This window comes from Trematomus bernacchii, unplaced genomic scaffold, assembly GCF_902827165.1.
Source record: "Trematomus bernacchii unplaced genomic scaffold, fTreBer1.1, whole genome shotgun sequence".
Taxonomy (NCBI): domain Eukaryota; kingdom Metazoa; phylum Chordata; class Actinopteri; order Perciformes; family Nototheniidae; genus Trematomus; species Trematomus bernacchii.
In genome coordinates this window covers 255,443-274,865 of record NW_022987617.1, presented here as the reverse complement: position 1 = coordinate 274,865, position 19,423 = coordinate 255,443, and the positions used below count along the sequence as shown (strand labels likewise).

General features: G+C 38.8%; 2 protein-coding genes across 2 annotated transcripts in view; both read left to right on the top strand.

Moving 5' to 3' along the window:
* Nucleotides 1-506: 506 nt before the first annotated feature.
* LOC117484206 (charged multivesicular body protein 4b-like) lies at nucleotides 507-2,630 on the top strand. The gene is made up of 5 exons (XM_034132665.1): nucleotides 507-687; nucleotides 1,559-1,655; nucleotides 2,151-2,268; nucleotides 2,357-2,468; nucleotides 2,560-2,630. Exons 1-5 carry the CDS (start codon nucleotides 507-509, stop codon nucleotides 2,628-2,630), a joined length of 579 nt encoding a protein of 192 aa, XP_033988556.1.
* Nucleotides 2,631-9,226: 6,596 nt separating this feature from the next.
* The window catches only part of cdk10 (cyclin-dependent kinase 10), a 15,846-nt gene continuing 5,649 nt past the window's right edge, over nucleotides 9,227-19,423 (top strand). The window contains exons 1-9 of the mRNA XM_034132669.1: nucleotides 9,227-9,430; nucleotides 11,705-11,777; nucleotides 11,863-11,934; nucleotides 12,193-12,295; nucleotides 13,252-13,333; nucleotides 13,518-13,585; nucleotides 15,567-15,619; nucleotides 16,308-16,377; nucleotides 17,797-17,856. Coding sequence (XP_033988560.1) covers nucleotides 9,341-9,430; nucleotides 11,705-11,777; nucleotides 11,863-11,934; nucleotides 12,193-12,295; nucleotides 13,252-13,333; nucleotides 13,518-13,585; nucleotides 15,567-15,619; nucleotides 16,308-16,377; nucleotides 17,797-17,856 — 671 coding nt within the window. The 5' untranslated portion in view covers nucleotides 9,227-9,340. The remainder of the gene's footprint in view (nucleotides 9,431-11,704; nucleotides 11,778-11,862; nucleotides 11,935-12,192; nucleotides 12,296-13,251; nucleotides 13,334-13,517; nucleotides 13,586-15,566; nucleotides 15,620-16,307; nucleotides 16,378-17,796; nucleotides 17,857-19,423) is intronic.

Genomic DNA, 19,423 nt, shown 5'->3' with positions numbered 1-19,423 from the left:
GAAATACTCTGATCTACGCATACTTACTGTGAGATGTTTAATTAAAGTTAGTATAGAGAGAGATTAAAATCTTGACTGACAGACTTTTTCATTGGCCAATAAGAAATTAGGAAACTAAAAACCCTTTATAACGGCTTACTAACAATTCTAACAGACGTAATGACTTATTAGAAAGTGAGAGACACAGGATCAGATGGTTGCAGACATTAATCAATTGAGTCGTTACAGAAGTATACCTGACCGCCTTATCTCTGTAACGACTCAATTGATTAAACAAAGACTTAAGTTATAGTGTTTAATGTTATTTATTGTAGAGTAGCCTAAATGATTTGATAATTGCGCGGTCTGGTTGGAATGGTCACTGTCTGCAGAGCGTGCGCGTTTTCTTTTAAAAGTGGTTTCTTGGTAACTGACTGATGCTACTAGCTGCACCATTATTCAGTACAAGGCCAGCTCTGGACCCTGTCAGTTACCTCGGTATCTCAGTCACTACCAACCTCTCAGATATGTCTTTCATCGGGAAGCTGTTGAGTGGAGGAGAGAAGCTGACGAAGCCCTGCCGGCCGGAGGAGACGGAGCCTCTGCCGGACCGAGAGGAGCTGCTGGGGAAGAAAAGGGAGTTTCTGAAGAAGAAGATTGACCAGGAGTTTCTGTTTGCCAAGACCAACAGTAGGAAGAACAGAAGAGGTATCTTAAAATGTGTTGTATATTCTTTGTATATCATTTAATAAACTTTAAACCTAGTCAAGAGAGGTATTGTCAGTTTTTTTCAACATGTAGCTTCAATTATTAAGCTAGCACTCAAGCTAACGTTAACTCTTGCTAACAGAACAAGCTAAGCTAAGTTATTGTTCACAGATGTGTTACATTTTTTTTGGCTATTCAATGTAGCTTACATAAAGAGTTATTCAAATAAAATCACATTATTACATGAATGCAAGACATTTTGACATACACACTGTGGTAAAAAGCACATGGTGAACCATAATTTAACAATTGAGAAACTGTTAATGGGTTTAAAAAAACGACATCAAAGAAATAATCAGCATTTGTTAAATAACATAAGAGTATTGTCATTTAAAAAATGTTTTACGCATACCTAAATGGAACGTGTGAACCTTTAAATCAATGTACTCTAACACACTGATGGAAAAAAGACAAAAGATTTCCAATGGTCAGAAATAAAAGGAAAGTGCTCCATGATTTACATCATTGTGCAAAAAGGTCCAGTACAACAAGAGGGAGATACCACAGTGTAGATAATATGGAAAAAGTCTGACCATGACACAGTTAACTTTACTGTGTTTGTATCTCATCATATCACCCAACATTGAACATGAATTCTATTCCATTTAAATGCACCCGTTCAAGAACTCTGTTATCATGCAAGTGTATCTGTACTTGAGAAAATAATTTGCTCAGCTATCCTTCAAGAAACAGGAGGTCCTGTTTGTGTTTCGACACCTGATAGAAACTATATACATTATATACGTTTTTCGTTTTGCATGTTGAGAACATTCCTGCTCATTTACTGTATCTCTCCATGCGTTCCTTACAGGAGCTCTGCAGGCGCTGAAGAGAAAGAGGTGGTACGAGAAACATCTCAAGAACATCGACTGTGCTGTGAAGGCCATGAGGTCTGCTCATGAACACATGTAAGGCACCAGCACAGCAGCTCATCAGAGTTAAGAAGATCATCATTATGTAATCAGGATTGAATAGCAGGATTAGGTACAATGTTCAAATACATTTTAAAATCAAGAACACTATATAACAGCGAGCGATATTGCCTGAATTTTCTCTTTGGTTTCATTTAGACTAATTTTATTTTTCTAGATTTCAAAAAATTGGGGATTAACAGCAGGATTACAATGTTACAAAAAATGTAGGATATGTATGAATATAAATGTCATTATAGAATAAAAACATTGTTAAGAAGACCTTAAGTAGAAAAAGAAGGAGAACTCGCTAAAAATGTCAGCCTGTGGAGACAGGTTAAAATGTTGAATAATTCAAAGTGAAGTGAATGAACTGTATGTGGATGTTTTTATGACATACCATGAGATTGCATCCGTCTAACAGCAAATATATCATCCTCTTTTTCTTTCAAGCCTAATACAAAGTTAACGATAGAGTGCTGGCTTTTTTAGGGAGATTGTCAACAAGCTGAATGACGTGATGAAGGAAATCACAGAGGAGCACGATCTGACCCAGGACATGACCGAAACCCTCCTCAGTTCTGCCTGCTTTGAAGTGGAATTTGATGAGGTATCCTTTAGTTATTTCATTTTAGTGGGACTGAAGTTAAAACAAGTATTCTTTTATTTAACTGAGCCTATGTGTGTGTCTCCCTCAGGAAGAGCTGCTGGCAGAGCTGCAGAGGCTGGAGAACAGTTTGGATGAGAGTGTCTTTAATAAGGACGCAGCGGAGAGGAGGCTGCCATCCTCTGCATCACCTTCTCAACCTGGTAAAAACATCAATCACAATACACTTTTAGCTTAGATGGTAAAACAGGACGTGTCACACCACAGATCCAACGTGTTTTTTTCTCCCCAAAGCCATGACAGAGGAAGAAGACATTGAAGGAGATTTAGAGCGTCTGAGGTGCTGGGCGAGTGCTCCCTCATAGACACATCGGCCAAAAACACAGGCTGTAGGAGGAAAGGATGGAATAAATAAGCAGAAATGAAAGGATTGTTATGAGAGTTTTGTGAGAGCATTACATGTAAGGCGTAGGCTATTACAAACAATCTAAATCATTTATATTGTAGTGCTATGAGTTCTGTGATAGAGTTTTATAATACAATACTATACATAGTGGACTCGTCCTGTTAATTTGTGGGCCATGGGACATTTGTGACTTCCCTCCAAGTTATAATTTTGGTCCAATCCGTATGGAAATATCCACAGATATAATGTGCAGGTTACTATCCACACCAGAAGGGGGCGGTACATGACCACACACAGGCCGTTTTCACAATGACGTATGGGAACTATAGAGAGTGTGTGTGAAACTGCTCAATGAACTACATCTCTGGTCTCGCACAACAACACACATCACCAAGATGGCCGTCTTGCCAAAAAATCACTATCACCACAATGAAACACGTCCAGAAGAATGTCATGCAAAGCTCCCTGCCTGCCTGCCTTCCTTCGATTCTCCCTGAACGGCCTGATCTTTTTAATGTTCAATGTTAACCATTTGTGCAGATGGCATGAAGTAGAAAAAGATCGCCGATGCTAATGTAGCGTTAGCGTTAGCATGTCTCCCCCGGGGGCATCCGGGCTCAAACGGTGTATTATAGAATGATCACACCGGTGTGACAGTACTCTTCAAAGGGTTCACGAAATATGACTACACTTACTTACTTCATGTTAAGGCTAATACAAATGACAAGGCTAAGGCTGTAATGCTAACTAACGTGCTCACTTACGCGACTCTGGGATTTGTAGTCTTTCTAGTTGCGTATTTTGCATAGTCTTATATTTCAACAGTTTTACGACAAACTGTGACTTTTTTGACATGGAAATTATTTTTTAAGATTGACAAACATCATATGTGTAATTCATGGCACAATTCAAACGGGATCGAAAGATACGTTTTCTCTTCCCCGTACTTTTCGCGTTTAGTTCCGTTAGTACACCTTATGTCGCGTTCACACCAAAAAGAGTACTGAGTGCCTGGAACTTTTACCCCCATTTTTAGTGCCTGCTGAGAGATGGTACTTTCCTGGGGGAAAAAAGTGCCCCAGTTCTGATTGGCTGGGCGAATTGCAAACCACGCCCTGTACAACTCTGAAATGTTTTGTAGAGCCGCCATTTTATTATCCTCGCATTAGCATTATTAGCATTAGCATTCGCCCAGCGCACAAACGCAGAGAGACTACAGTAACTTATGGCAACACAAAAGAAAACATGGGAGCGGTGGAGATGAGGAGGTGTCGGCGTTCTGGCGATTTACTCGGAAGGCTTCAGTAGAAGCTGCTGGGAGTCCCAGCAGCTTCTACTGAAGCCAGTCCCCAACTCCGGGGACTTCCGGCCGGGGACTTCCGGCCGGGGACTCCGGGTGGCAGTATACGCCGTGAAGTTGTTTGCGGCCTGCCAGTAAACCCAAAGCAGAAGAAGACGAAGTGACGTCAGCGGCTCGTTTGCGTAATCTTCCCTCAGGGAACTTATTCCGGTGTGAACGCGATCTGTACTAAGTGCCCTGGGGTAATAAGTGCCGGGGCACTAAGTGCCAGCACTAAGTAGGGCAAAGTACTTGGTGTGAACGCGGCTATTGACTTCAATACATAATTTTTCCGAAATAAGGTCCCATGGGTCAGAAGTAGATGGGTGGGACTTCGCCTCTCTATTGACTTTTTTGCAAAGCAGCTCATCTTCAAATGCCATATGCAATAGTTGAAGTTGAAAAAGGAGCAATTAAATAGGGATTAAAAGTATCTGTAGCAAAAACACATGTAATCGGTTTCTCTTAAAGGCTTAAAGTCACACAAAGCTCCCTAAAGTTGTAGGAGCAACCTCTTGAGCAAAAAAGCTATTAGAGTTCTTGGGGTTTGGACTGAAGAGAAAACTCCATCTAAAGAGAGCAGACAACGATAAACACATACTTTAACAATTGCATCATAACAGTAGATGCAGTAAAGGACATCGCTGATTTTCTCAGATCATGAGAACGGAGCTGCCGTTAACCTGTGGCTGAGGCTGTTAACTGACTCCAGGGCCATTTGCTCAGCACCTGGATGTAGGCCAGGGGTGTCCAAAAATGTTTCACTGAGGGCCACATACAAAAAAATGTACGATGGGCTGGGCCCCTCACTAGAGGTGAGGTATATTGGTTCATAAGTTAGGTTCATAAGTTAGTTTATAAGGTAGCAAACTAAAGCAAATGTAGCTAATTTATGCTTGATACTTGAATATGCTCTAAGGAAAAAAACAGCCTACATCATTGCTCTCCAGAGGGTTTCATTCATTTTGTTAGAAAAAGTGTTCAGCTCATCGCTTATAACAGAAGCCTCAGATTGTTATAATAAGGGGAAATAGGAAGGGTATATTTCAAGCAAATATAGTTATTGGGTTTTTTTTTTTAACAACTAAGACTAACAACTTGTTAGAAAATGTTTTCAACTTTAATTGACAGAATTTATTTGAAAAGTGGACTTATTAACACATGAATACTACTGTGTAATATCTGTTTACTATACACATATATTTAAGAAGTACAATATAAGGTAAGTACAAGTTTCATGTGTGGGCCTTAGATGGCCCCCGGGCTGTAGTTTGGACACCCCTGATGTAGGCAGTTAGAAGCTGGGCGAATCTCTCCACCACCTTAAATCACCTTAAGGAACTTATCAAGGTAATACTGTGTAGGCGTAGGTTGTGACCCATTAAACAGAGAGCTGGTGCCAACACAGCCTGGTTTTATCAGCAGGATATCACACCTCAGGCAGCACTGTACCACTGTTATCACACCTTTAGCAGGGCTTTGACTTGATTAAGGGCATAACATTGTCATTGCAGCTCTTCCCTCATGATGTGTAGACAGAAGCTGTGGTACTATAAACACTCACTCCAAAAGCAGAATGAGCACTAGCTCTAGTCCTTACCATTTACACTTGTGATGCATCATGGCATCATGTAATTCACATTCAAACACTGTTTGTTAGATAGATGTTATACTTAAATCAGTCCCAGTATGGGAATCTTAGAGACATTAAAGCAAGCCTTGAGCTCCTGTTTTCCCCGGCCTTTTTAAATCATATTTTTGCATAGTCTTTGGGAAATATTAGATTTTGCTGCCTCCATCTAGAATGTTTATCCATAAATCTCCAAATGTTGCATGCAGCATCAACACTCAAGACTTATATGCATTTTTTTCAGTTTTTATATGTAGCATGTATTCAACAAATAAATTGTAAATGGTAAATCTAAGTTAAAAGTTTGAGAAATGTAAAATATGTAATGATTTTATCGTTTGCATATTAAAGGAAATAAGCAAATTGGTAAAACTATAATAATAAAATAATTCTCTTGACTCTAAACCTCTTTACCTTGCCAATATACATTATTTATTTTAGTCACAAATTAAATAGAAAATACCATGAACAAGGTCACAAGTTTGTTGGTTTAATTTTCATGTTTCCAATAATTCATACATACTATGCATACAAAATATGAAACCACATCAATTAAGAAGCTGTAGCGATAGGTTCAAGGTTTAATCCTGTATCACGTCTGTACTTAAATACAGGACAGGTCGCACTTTATTTTCTGGAGGTTCCAACAAGTTATCATTTTCACCTAAAATTAATTAATTAATTAATTAATTAATTAATTAAGATAATATTAATTTCAACAAACCCTCAAATTATTGAGTTTTTTCTAATATAGATTATTATAGTTTTTCTGTCAATACTGATACATTTAATATTTTTGGAACGCCTTTAATCTAATTACAATTTATTGTATATTTAGAGTATATATGCTACTGTAGCTCAAAGACAAATGGTTGAATCGAACAAAAGTATATCTAACAAATAAAAACATATTAAATAATATTAAAAAAAAACATTATACAATAATAGATACAAATATATTCATGAGAATTCATAGTAAACTCCTGGAATTGTATGCATTTATGTCCTATGCCATATGTTATATCATATGGTGACCCCTGAACTTCCATCTAGAAGCAACATGTACAGTCATTACATTTCTCATAGCAAGGAAAAAATAGTTTATACCAGTTGGAAAAATAATCTCATTTTCTTTAACCAGGAAATGCTTTTGTGTATTAGTCCGTCAAAAATGCAGTTAGAACATTTATTTTAATACAAATAATACCATAAGTTAATAATGTAAAAATATTCACTGACATAAATTAGCTCTACAGACTTTAGAAATTGTGTGTGCAGACATGAGCGAAACTGTGCAAAGGGTCAAAGTGTTACCTCTAGTGACCCTTTAAATCCAGTATCTCTGCCTGCTTTGAGCGAGCACTCAGGATTAATTAGTCTGTAAACCAGACAGAGCTGGTGACGCTCACAGCAGGGGGGGGGAGAGGCAGGGATGGCGTAGACACCAAGAGAAGATTGTCGAAGGTGTAGCCTCCGACATCGCACAGGCAACTCTGAATGTGCTGGGGAAAGGACATGTAAGGAGTGTAGGACAGTGGACTGAAGCCTGATGGGGTCTGGGACCAGCCAGCAGGAAGAGTCAGGTACGACTAACACACAGTACACACACAGCAGAACATTCTGAGAAAGGATAACAATGTTTTAAAAGGAATTAACATCCATACATTTGAATTTACCTATAATATTATTTTTGTCATTAAGTGCAGGGGACACACACAGGTGCATTTTGCAAGATTTATGTGTATAATGACCTAACACCTTGATAACTTGCGTATTTCTTTCTTCTACTAGCCATAGAGTAAATCAATTCATTATGATAGTTTGTACTATGTCTCAACACTCTCATCTACCAAGGTATAATGTGTTCAGCTGTGTCTGGTGTGGTTGAATATATCAAGATAGCAAGTAGTTGTTAGTTGTTGATCAATATATGCAGGCTTGGAGAGTAACAAATAACATGTAATGGGATTAGGTAATCAGGATACAAAAAATTGGTAACCTTATTCGCTTAAAGTTAGATAAAAAAAGTATAAGATTACTGTAACATTTAAAAAAAAGTGCCTGAATACGCTTAATGAAAGGCAGTTTTCCTACTGTATAGATAAATACTCCTAGCAGAGAACACAGTTTTGGAAACTAATCCTGGTTTCTTTTTTCTATGGTTTCATTGTTCTGTTGTCCTACATAAAACACTTAAAGAGGCCCTTTAATTATTTTAGGCGTTTTCCCTGTCTTGTAGTTTGCCATATAGGTTTTTGTGCATGTAAATGGTCTGCAAAGGCAAAAATCCTTGTGTTTGCACATTATTATTTCTTCCTGTTTTATTTATTTGCATTGCATTTGATATTGAGGTAATCAAAAAAGTAATGGGAAGTAATCGGCTTATATAACGTATGTTGTGATACTTGGATAAGTTAACTGATTCAAAAATGTTTTAAAGGTAACTAGTAATTCTAACGGAATACATTTTGTAAGGGTTCAAGTTCTTTTTATCATCATTTGCATAACAGTTACAGCGATCAGTCGTGGGAAATGACTGTTGTATTTCAGGCTTGCTGCAACAGTGGATTGAACTGAATGTGAACAGAAAGAGAGCAGTAATAAATATATAGTATTTTGTGATTCTTTCACCTGATACCTCTGATTCCACACCCAGTTACAGAGAGCCCCCCCACATCACAGTCCAACACTGAGTCAGAATCAGCTGACTCCTCTCCTCGTCCGCCCGCCATCCTCATCACAGCTCCTTCACGAGAAGACATCCACTGCTCTAAGTCCAATCTGACCATATCTGAAGCCTCCAAAGAGCAGCAGCCTTCTTCCAAGCCCTATGTAGTGGGGAAGAGACACTGAACACACATGAGCTGCCACAGAGGGTAGGATGGGATCAAAGCAAGCAAACACTATGAAACTGTAAGCTGTGGTGGAATCATGTGGTTAATTCATTAATGGACATAATAGCCTACAGCTAAATTAAATGAACAATCTCTCTTCAGTGTCATTTTATCAAGCACATACATATTTATTTTTACTGACTCATACTTTGTGTTTACCTCCTTAAATCTGCACCTTGTTGAGGTTTTTATGGCCATAATCTATGAAATCTATAATAATGCAACTTTATTGGTTATTTAGTTATTTCAGTAGTAATGCTCAGTCTGTGGATCAGTTGTATAAAATAAAATATGTTTTATTGGTTTTAAGAAATAGGAAGAAGCTTGAAAGTGAATGGACTTACAGTACTGCTTCAAGTTTGACTATTTGTTTTAATAAATATGTTTATTTATTTAAGTGAAATACAAAATTGCTTCATGCATTACTCCTATTACTGTTAATGTTTATGCTTTCTATGTGCTCACAGTAGGCTAATTCTAATAACGTAAATAGAAGCCATGGGCAATATATACCATGTTGTTTTGATGACTATGTTGATTACATGTGTGGTACAATCATAATACGTTTACATGTTTATTTGTTATTTTATTACAGTTCTCGAAGATGGAGTCAAAATGGACTTTACAAAAACCGACCATTTGCGGATGATGTGATCACAACACACTGAAACTCCGGGAAAGCACTTAGTTGTCCTGTTGGTAGCCAAAAGCATAACAATATGGCGGCGCCCAACTCGGTGTGCTGCGGACTGTCGAGTTAAAGCCATAAGGGTCTTCTGAGGTTGAAAACAACCTTAAATGAAAGGATGGATAACGTAGGAGAGGACGAACCGGAACCTATAAAGCTCAAGTCTATCAAGACTAATAAAACATTCACAGTGCCTCAAAGTGACAGGGTAAGAGAAGTAGCTCCGCCAGACTCTGTTCAGGACTCTCATAGCGTTATGATTTACTGTTAATTAGCAAGAATACATAACTCATAGATGCCTAATGTACACTTAGCACGATTCATTATGGCCTAGTCTGATAAACGGCTTATATTTGTCACAGGTATCACTACATTTAAACACGGTAATGTGTATTTGTGTGACGCTCAGTATAAATGAATCACAATCTGCATTCAAACTGTATGAAGCTAGTGCAGTAGAGCAGGGGTTCCCAAAGTGGGGGTCGCGAGATGATTACAATTACAAATGTATTATTCACGTGGCCAGTCTCTGGCACTGTTATTTTGGGGGTCGCGGGCTGAAAAGTTTAGGAACCCCTGCAGTAGAGAAACACTACCGTAGCCACCCTGTTACATTCATATTCATACTGTTAATTATAAACCCTGCTTTTATATATTCTTATTTTGATCATGCAGCACATCATGCACTTTTATTCTGGGACAGGATTTTTTTTTGTATTGTGTCATCTTATATTTTTTAATATTCTTATATAATAGTTTTTACCTTTATATGTTTGTTTGTAAATCTAGTTTCTTAATATTTAGGTGTGGAGAGCTGAGCGTAAGAATTGCATTGTACAGTGCAACTGCCTGTTGTATGACAGAACAAATATCTTTAATCTTTAATAAAAAAAAGCAGTGTTGTTGTACTGTACTTTATAATATATAAATATATATATTTATGTATAAGAATTATTTTTACATTATGATACTTTATACTTTTTCTTCTCTACAGTTTGAATGCAAATATTATACTTTTTATTACATGTATTTATTTACACGTTTAGTTACTAGTTACTTTGCAGATTTTGGTAAATAAATTCAACAATTAAAAAATATCTGTTGTTTAAAATGGCCATTTTGCATAAGACATAGTTTTACTTTTGGTACTTATCGTGTATTTATATGCTCATATATTTTCACTTTGACTTATGTACAGTTTTAATGCGGGACTTTTACTTGTAACTGAGTATTTTTAAAGTGCAGCATTGCTACTTTACTTAAAGGTGGGGTAGGTAAGTTTGAGAAACCGGCTCGAGATACACTTTTTGTTATATTCCATGGAATGCTCTTAACATCCCGATAGCAATGAATATCTTAAGTGCTTTGACAAAAAATCCATAAAAAAATGTAATCTGTGGAAGCCGTAGTACTGTAAAAAGCACGACCAATCATTTTAGCCGGCCCGGCTAAAATAACTGGATGGCCTACCTGCCTGTCAGCCTTCCATCTGTGCACAAACTTATCTCATGCCCTCATTGGTCATGTGCGCGTTCGTGTGTGTTGGAGGAGGGGCTCTGTAAGGAAGTGGCAGATTTTTTCCAGCTGTGTGTTTTCAAATTCTAGCGCACTCAAGCTGGTTTCTCCAAAATTACCTACCCCACCTTTAAGAAAATAAGAGTATTTATTCCACCTCACCTTAAAAGCAATAAACAACAGGAAATCTTTATTAGGTTAAGTGGCTGCAAGTGTTCACTCAGAGGAAATGTGACACTATGTAACAAATTAGCTGTTTTTAATGGTGTTTGGCATTATTTCCGTAAAGGTGTGTTGTGATAAACTACCTGCAGTTATGAGTGCACATTGTGGAAAAGGAATTGGTTAGTTGGCGCCTTTGCTATATGTGTCAGTTAACTTTTAAAGTAAAATGCAGGTCTGTGCCTCTGAGCAGCTTAGCTCATTACTGGCTTCAATCTACACATAAGCCTAAATGTTAAAGCTATCTATCTACGTCATTGGGTGATTCCTCCTAAGGTGAGATCTCTTGCTACAAAAAAATCTCTCTTCCTTAACGACCTAGTTCACTTTATTAGAGCAGCAATCACAGTCACTATCATATTTAATGTGCATTGGGCCAAAGTTCCATTAAGGTAATTGCAAATTCTGCTCATCATTTTGGTTCAACTATTATTCATATTCACTTCAGTATTTATGAATACATGAAACTGTCACATCCAGAGGAATAGAGACACTTTCCAGTTACTATCATAAACCACATTTATTCTCCAGGCTTTATCCTGTAGGTCAATCAAATGAATCAATCTAAATGTTGTTCATATAGCCCCATATCACAATTGCACCTATGTTGCAGAGGGCTTTACAGTCTGGTAATAATGTATTCAAAATGTAATGACTGTAAAATCTTTGATTATAGCATGATGCATGAAGTCCACTGATGTGCGGAGAGCCTCTTTACCATCTCTGTCTTTTCACTCTTTTTCAGTTTGGGAGCTGCAGGAGTGTCAGAGAGTTTGAGAAGTTCAATCGCATCGGAGAAGGAACTTACGGCATTGTGTGTAAGTGTTTAATGTTTGAAGAGGAATTAGAAATAGCACTTTATTTACACTTCTCAGTAAATATACTGTTTTCTTCCTTCTGTAGACCGAGCTCGAGACACCAAGTCAGATGAGATTGTGGCTTTGAAGAAGGTCCGTATGGACAAAGAGAAAGATGGTAAGATCAATGCTCTGATTCATATGTCTGTGTTTTAATGCAATAGTTTTGGTGTGTTTTTCTTTGTTCCACATCCTATGTGTTGTTATGCATAGAATGACCTTTTTGTACATGTGGGAACTTTGTCCAGACTTAAAGCATGTAAACAACCTGAACAGGAGCATAACAGGCCTGATTTATTCCTGGTTTCTGTTGTTTGCGTGTTAAAATGACCTGTACGAGTGTTTAAAGCCTCTGGTTTCCTCCTGGTTCTGTCAGGGGTCCCCATCAGCAGCCTCAGAGAGATCACCCTGCTGCTGAGGCTCAGACATCCCAACATAGTGGAGCTGAAAGAAGTGGTTGTTGGCAGTCAACTGGAGAGGTAGTACACATACTCACACCGCCATGGTAGATTTCAAGTTTTACAAGAGAATGTTATACAGCAACAATTAATGCTGATCGTCTCACTGGGCGAAATGTAACTATTCAGCATCTGTCCCAGCCAGTGGTTGCGTTAGACATTTTCGTTGTCCGTCATTTTGACGGACAGGATCGTAACATTTCCGTCATAATCCATTATTACCCGTCACTATATGTTCATGTTTTAATGATGAGACATATTTAATATTTATGTCTAGGTACTAAGCAGCAAATGTTCATTCATTCCTTTTTTTTCTGATTCATACAGAACTTTTAAGGGCATGGAGAAAAAAAAAATGAACAGAGACACCGACCGTGCGGTCACTTTTCATGTCAAAACGAATATGAATGACTTATTTTTCCTTGCCACTTGCTTGTCCCTCTGCTGCTGGCTGAACGTTGTCAGTTTTAGTCTTACTGGCTTGTCCTTCATCCTCCACTGCATCAATCCCTCTTTTTTCACCTCGTTTATCCACACCATCACAATTACTGGGCTTATTAAAAAAGCTTCGGACACTCAGCTGCCGTGACATTTTGCGATTGCTAAAGCCGGTTAAACAACGAGGTAATCGACGAGGTCAAATACAAGACTAGACAATAGCTACTTAATATGCACACACTCGCCACCAACTGGACAGGGGTGTGAATGACTAAATAATAGTTACAGTAGAGTACAGTAGATCGCCCTCAGTCGACCTGGCCACCGCTGGTGGACATTTTGGCGCTGTTCCGAGTTGTGTTCTAATCTGTCAAAATGACGGACTGCTTTCAGAGTTTTCCGTCATTCTTGGAAAAATTACGTCATAGACGGAAAATATTCGGTTAACGCGACCTCTGGTCCCAGCTGTCTTTACCACAGTCATCTCAACCTGTTTTACACACTTTATCCTCCATGTTGTGTAAATGTGTGTGTTTCAGCCTCTTTCTGGTGATGAGTTACTGTGAGCAGGATCTGGCCAGTCTGCTGGAAAACATGCAGACCCCATTCTCTGAGGCTCAGGTAGGACAGATCTAAGGATTTTCTCACATAAATTCAGCATTTTGTAGTTGGTTTGAATTTCTCACTTAGATGCAGATAAATGAATTACAGTGACATTGCCCCCTTTAACTCCTCTCAAGGACCCCTGATTGTATCCAAACATCCTCTTAGTTAGGTCTGTGTTACATCATGTTCTCTTCTCCAGGTGAAGTGTATCGTCCTGCAGCTGCTCAGAGGCTTGGAGTATCTCCACCACAACTTCATCATACACAGGTCAGTCACACGCATTGACTGGAAACACCAACGCTGAGGCTGCAGTTCTTTTTGTACTTTATAGACTTAGGAACAGAAGTAAAAAAACTCTGACCGTCATTTTCTAGAGAGGATTACATAAATCTATCCAACAATAGTATCTGGTCAGCTTGTTGACACACCAAGTTGATGCTAACATTACTTGTTAGTTGTTTTATGCTAGCAAGGGTTGTTCTGCTATAGTCTGACTAGTTAAATAACATTTGTTCAGGTTAACTCAATTGACTTCTTATCTGTGAAACAACTGAACAGTTAATAGCATATATCTATACTGACCTAGATGAAATGATTCAGACACATTTTGACTTCTGGGATAAATATGTTTTGGTGTATTGACAAAAAGATTGTTGAATGTACTTTAGACAGAATTACACATTCAAAGAGTAATGACATCATGTTGTCTGGACTCAGGTCATAGTCTGGTGTAGCAGCAGGATAGACGGATGTTTTAAAGCATTCTTCAGCCTATTATGTTTAAATGAAGTATATCAGGTTGGCCGGTTATCTTCGTACACATTTGGATGTGATACATTTAAAATATTCTTGCTTCAAAAGATCTAAGTCGATGAAGGAAGTGAATACACTGCTGTATCTTTTTACATATCAATTATATAAGAGGAGTCCTTAATGTAGGGGCATCTTTCATAACAAACAGCTAGGTACAGTATGAAGAGATTAATGCTGAGATGCACAAGAAAAGAATGGATGGTTTTAGAGTTCTCAATGACATACATATAAAACTATATATATATAGTGTTATATTTAGGTCTGATTCTCTAGACACTGGAAAAAAGGCTTATAGAAATGTAAAAGCAGATTTACAGTTGATGTTTCGGGTAGGGCTGTGGCAAAAATCATAATCACGATTATTTGGGTCAATAATTGATATCACGATTATTAAATACGATTATTCATTGACTTTGAAAAAATACATTTATTGAACTTTAAAACAAATACAAATAATAATTTGAACAGTATCTTTTTAACTGTTGATTACCCTGAACGTATAATTCAACTGAAAAACCAATACAAAAATAAATAAAATAAATGATACATTTAAATAAATAATATCAAAATAATAAATACCAATAAACAAGATCAACACATATTTTGGAGCGCACTTCCCCAAGCTACTAAACATATATAAATATGATAAATACAAATAAATGAGACCAAAATTAATTAGATCAAAATATGTTCTAGTGCACTGTCACAACCTAGCAAAGCTAAATAATAGTTTTTTTCGATTATGTTGTTTTCATAATTGTGGCAGGCCAAAATCGTAATTGCGATTAAAATACGATTAATTGCACAGCCCTAGTTTCGGGTATACTAATATAATTTTAGGCAAGGACCCATATCTATATTCTGATTTGCAAAGGCAAACCATGTAGACTTTTGACCAGGGAATGCCTTAAGGGCAGAATACCTCCAATTTGGAAAGAATCTAAATAGTGAAAATACATAAAAAAAATGTTACAGCTTTGTGAGTTCATGTGGATAAGCTTGAACAAATCTGACAAAGGTGTGTTTTAACCTGTTCAACCCTGAGCCTGTTTTTCAGGTCTCAGGCTCGAAAATGACATTCCCAGAACAAATGACCATATCTTCCCTTCTAAAAGGGTTAAATTAATAATCTTTGTTCTCAAAGTAATGATAAACCTGTGAGTTGGATGTAAAAAAGTCAGAAATCAATATAGATGTTTATATATATATATATATATATATATATATATATATATATATATATATATATATATATATATATATATATATATATATATATATATATAGATGCCCTGAGACACAGTCTCTGGGGGGACCCCAGTGCTTAAGATTAAACGTTTTTTGCTATATTATAATCTAAAAATGCATGACAAGTGTGGGAGGGGGGGTGAGTGCATTGAGGCGGGCGGATGATCCTCTCTAATCGTGTTTTCAGGGACCTGAAGGTGTCTAATCTGCTGATGACAGACAAAGGCTGCGTTAAGATCGGTGAGTCATCACAATCAGCAGCTGTCACTGTTATCCTGTTATTCCTGTTCTCACTGGCCGTTTCTCAATGTCGAGTATACCTGCTGCAGAGCCACTATTTCAAGTATACTACGTCATCGAGTTGCGCCGAATGCTGGGCATTTAAACATTTAAACAGTCCTTCGGTGCCACTCGATGACGTAGTATACTTGAAATAGTGGCTCTGCAGCAGGTTTACTCGACATTGAAAAACGGCCACTGTGTCCCTACTCCAGCATGACCTTTGACCCCCCATCTCTGTCCCTCTTTCTGTCAAGACTGCTAACTTCAATTTTTCCTGAAATGAATATAGATAAAGCATTATTTATATATCTGCTAATTAAAGAATATTCTCTATTTACAACCTCCTGCAACACAACAAATTAAAAAAATGTTACAAGTCTGCACAGTTGCATCTCGAATGTGAATGGTATTTTTGTAAAGTAAAATATATGAGCCAAAAGCGATTATATATTAGTTTTTTAAAGAATATATGCTGTTGTTCCGGCTCCTCCAATAATATTCATCATTGTTCAATGACTATCTTTGAGTGACAAAAGAAGCAATTTCAATATGTCACCTGGGCTCTGGGAGTTTTTGAGTTGACATTTTAATGGATGAAATTAATTTTCTGACATTTAATCATTGTCTGGATCTGTTTGTCCTGCAGCTGACTTTGGGTTGGCCCGGATGTACGGCATCCCCCAGCAGCCCATGACCCCTCGAGTGGTCACACTGTGGTGAGTCTCACACGTGCTCACCCTAAATAATGCTTTATTTGTAAATAGCAAAGGTAATAATACCACGTTGTAGAAATTCTCTGTTACAAGTTAAAGTCTTGCATTTAAAATGTGACTTAAAAGTACAAGTATTTCCATCAACCTATACTCAAAGTACCAAACTAGAAGTACTCATTGTGAAGACTGGATATTTTTAGAATAATAAATATTAGATCATTGGATTCTAATTAATGATCCATTCACGGAGACAGTTTAACTTTGCAGCTGCTCAAGGCGGAGATAACTTAAAGGGGACCTATCATGCAAAATGCACTTTTGTACGTCTTTTATACATGAATATGTGTCCCCGGTGTTCCAGGGAACTCACCAAGTGTCAGAAAACACAACCCTCTCTATTTTCCTCCATACCCAAATCTCTAAAAAAGGGGCTGCAACGGATCTGATAAAAATTGATCCAGATTTGAACACTTCTATGTCGTCAGTAAAGTGGCGCTACGGCTATTGGGCCAACTCTCCACCTATCAGGGGAATGTGGGGTTGGGCCACGGCCGGCCATTGCCGCTCGAAAGCGCTGGAGACGCTGTAGTACATATGCCAGGCCTGTAAGTGGCGCTGTAGTCTGCCACAAAAGCAGCGAAGAAGACTTCCCGCGTATAGTTACCATGGTTACCCTTCTGTTTATTCTCCGCTGTGGCTTTTTTTCTCCCTCCCCGAGGCAAGCGTTTGCTCCCGCTGCTTTAATTCAATGCAATCCCTCCCCGTCGAGGCAAGCACTGTAATTCTCTCCGGTTAGTCCACCAGCAGATGACAAACACCCACCTCTCCGCCTCTTCCAAGGAACGAAGGGACCGTGCGGCAGAGTTTCAGTTAGGTTTTCTTTCACCGGTCAAGATGTCCGTTAAAGTTGAAATCTTCCGGACAAAATTTGAAAAGTGCCGGTCAAAGGTCTTCTTTGTTATTTATTGAGCTTTAAAACAAATTAATAATGACTCTATATAATAATATAAGAAAAAAACACGGAGGACGGAGATCTCTTTTTCTCCCCCTCTGCCCAGCAGCTGATCTCAAAGCACGCTCCCCTCTCCTGCAGGGGGGCGTGGTCAGCTGCAGCTCATTTGCATTAAAGCTACGTCACAGAATCAGCCCCCTGCAAAAACAGGGCTGGAAAGAGCAAATAGAGCGAAATGAGGCATGGCTAAAATGCAGGATCTGTTTGGTATTTTGAAAAAAAAACAATATTTATATACCTTATATAGGTATGGCCCTACAATATATTGTTCAAATATAGCATGATAGGTCCACTTTAAATTGTGTGCGTGCGTGCGTGCGTGTCTTCTAATCTCCTCCTTTAGTTCCATCACCTTGGGCAATGGCTCAGTCACGGTATGTGTTAATCCCCCCCCCCAAATCTGTCTGCAGGTACAGAGCTCCAGAGCTCCTCCTAGGGACAAAGACCCAGACTACAGCTCTGGATATGTGGTGAGGCTACATTATGAGACACTCATACACACATTCACATCATGCATGACCTCCACATAAGAAGGAAACATTTTTTCAAGGGGGGGGCACTACAGGGGAATCTAGTAAAAAAGATGTAACCAAGACATTTTACCTTGAGACTTTCTTGTTTCATTTTGTTGACATATGTCACATTTTGTTGACATATGTCAAAGGCTTTTACAGAGGGAATTTAAAGGTCACCTATTATGCAAAATCCACTTTTTCATGTCTTTTATACATAAAAGCGGTGTGTGGCGCAGTAGTCTAGTGCGTTGGTGTTCGGATCAGGGGAGCACAGGTTCAAACCCCACTGCAGTCAGCATGTCGTTGTGTCCCTGAGACACTTCACCCCAAATTGCTCCTGTGGGGATTGCCCACAGTATTGAGTATGTAAGTCGCTTTGGATAAAAGCGTCTAACAAGTAATAAACATGTGTCCCCTCTGTGTAAAGAGACTCTGAAAGTTTCAGGAAAAAAGATTCTCTCTTTTTGTCCTGATCCATTTATATAAAAACCTGTCTGAAAATGAGCTGATCAGATTTTGGCCACTTTATGATGTGTGTAACCATTAGCCAATCACCAACCAAGGTAACCCCCCCCCCCCCACCTTATCACCTGAATCTCCTCCTAGAGCACCATAAGCCGCGTTCACACCGGAGTACTTTTCCCCGTACTTTTCGTGTTTAGTTCCGTTAGTACCCCTTATGTCGCGTTCACACCAAAAAGAGCACTTCATCTCGGGAACTTTTACCCCCATTTTTAGTGCCTGCTGAGAGATGGTACTTTCCTGGGGGAAAAAAGTGCCCCAGTTCTGATTGGCTGGGCGAATTGCAAACCATGCCCCGTACAACTCTGAAATGTTTTGTAGAGCCGCCATTTTATTATCCTCGCATTATTAGCATTAGCATTCGCCCAGCGCACAAACGCAGAGAGACTAACTTATGGCAACACAAAACAAAACATGGGAGCGGTGGAGATGAGGAGGTGTCGGCGTTCTGGCGATTTACTCAGAAGGCTTCAGTAGAAGCCAGTCCCCAACTCAGGGGACTTCCGGCCGGGGACTCCGGGTGGCAGTATACGCCGTGAAGTGGTTTGCGGCCTGCCAGTAAACCCAAAGCAGAAGAAGACGAAGTGACGTCAGCGGCTCATTTGCGTAATCTTCCCTCAGGGAACTTATTCCGGTGTGAACGCGATCTGTACTAAGTGCCCTGGGGTGATAAGTGCCGGCACTAAGTACGGCAAACAGGGTGCGTACGGGTGCTGGAAATCCTTGAAAATGCTTGATTTTTTTTTTTCAAGGTTTGAAAAGTGCTTGAATTTTGGGAATGGTGCTTGAATTTGGGATAAAGTGCTTGAAATTGTAAATGCTTTACTTTGCTTTTTAGATGAAAAGAAAATAAAGAAGTCGGAGCGCGCTTAATTGCTTCGCTTTTACATAAAACAGCTCCGCTCCGGCCTTCCCGCGCAATGCGCGTGACCGGCAAGTGTTACGTGTGTGACCTGGGCATTCTGATGAGAGTGATAGATGACAGTATGCCAGGAGGTTG

Excerpts from the sequence above, each read along its gene's own strand:
- LOC117484206 (XM_034132665.1), top strand. The coding sequence starts at position 507 with ATGTCTTTCATCGGGAAGCTGTTGAGTGGAGGAGAGAAGCTGACGAAG. Across the intron at positions 688-1,558 it reads CAGTAGGAAGAACAGAAGAG|GAGCTCTGCAGGCGCTGAAG; the intron begins GTATCTTAAAAT and ends CGTTCCTTACAG. Across the intron at positions 2,469-2,559 it reads TGCATCACCTTCTCAACCTG|CCATGACAGAGGAAGAAGAC; the intron begins GTAAAAACATCA and ends TTCTCCCCAAAG.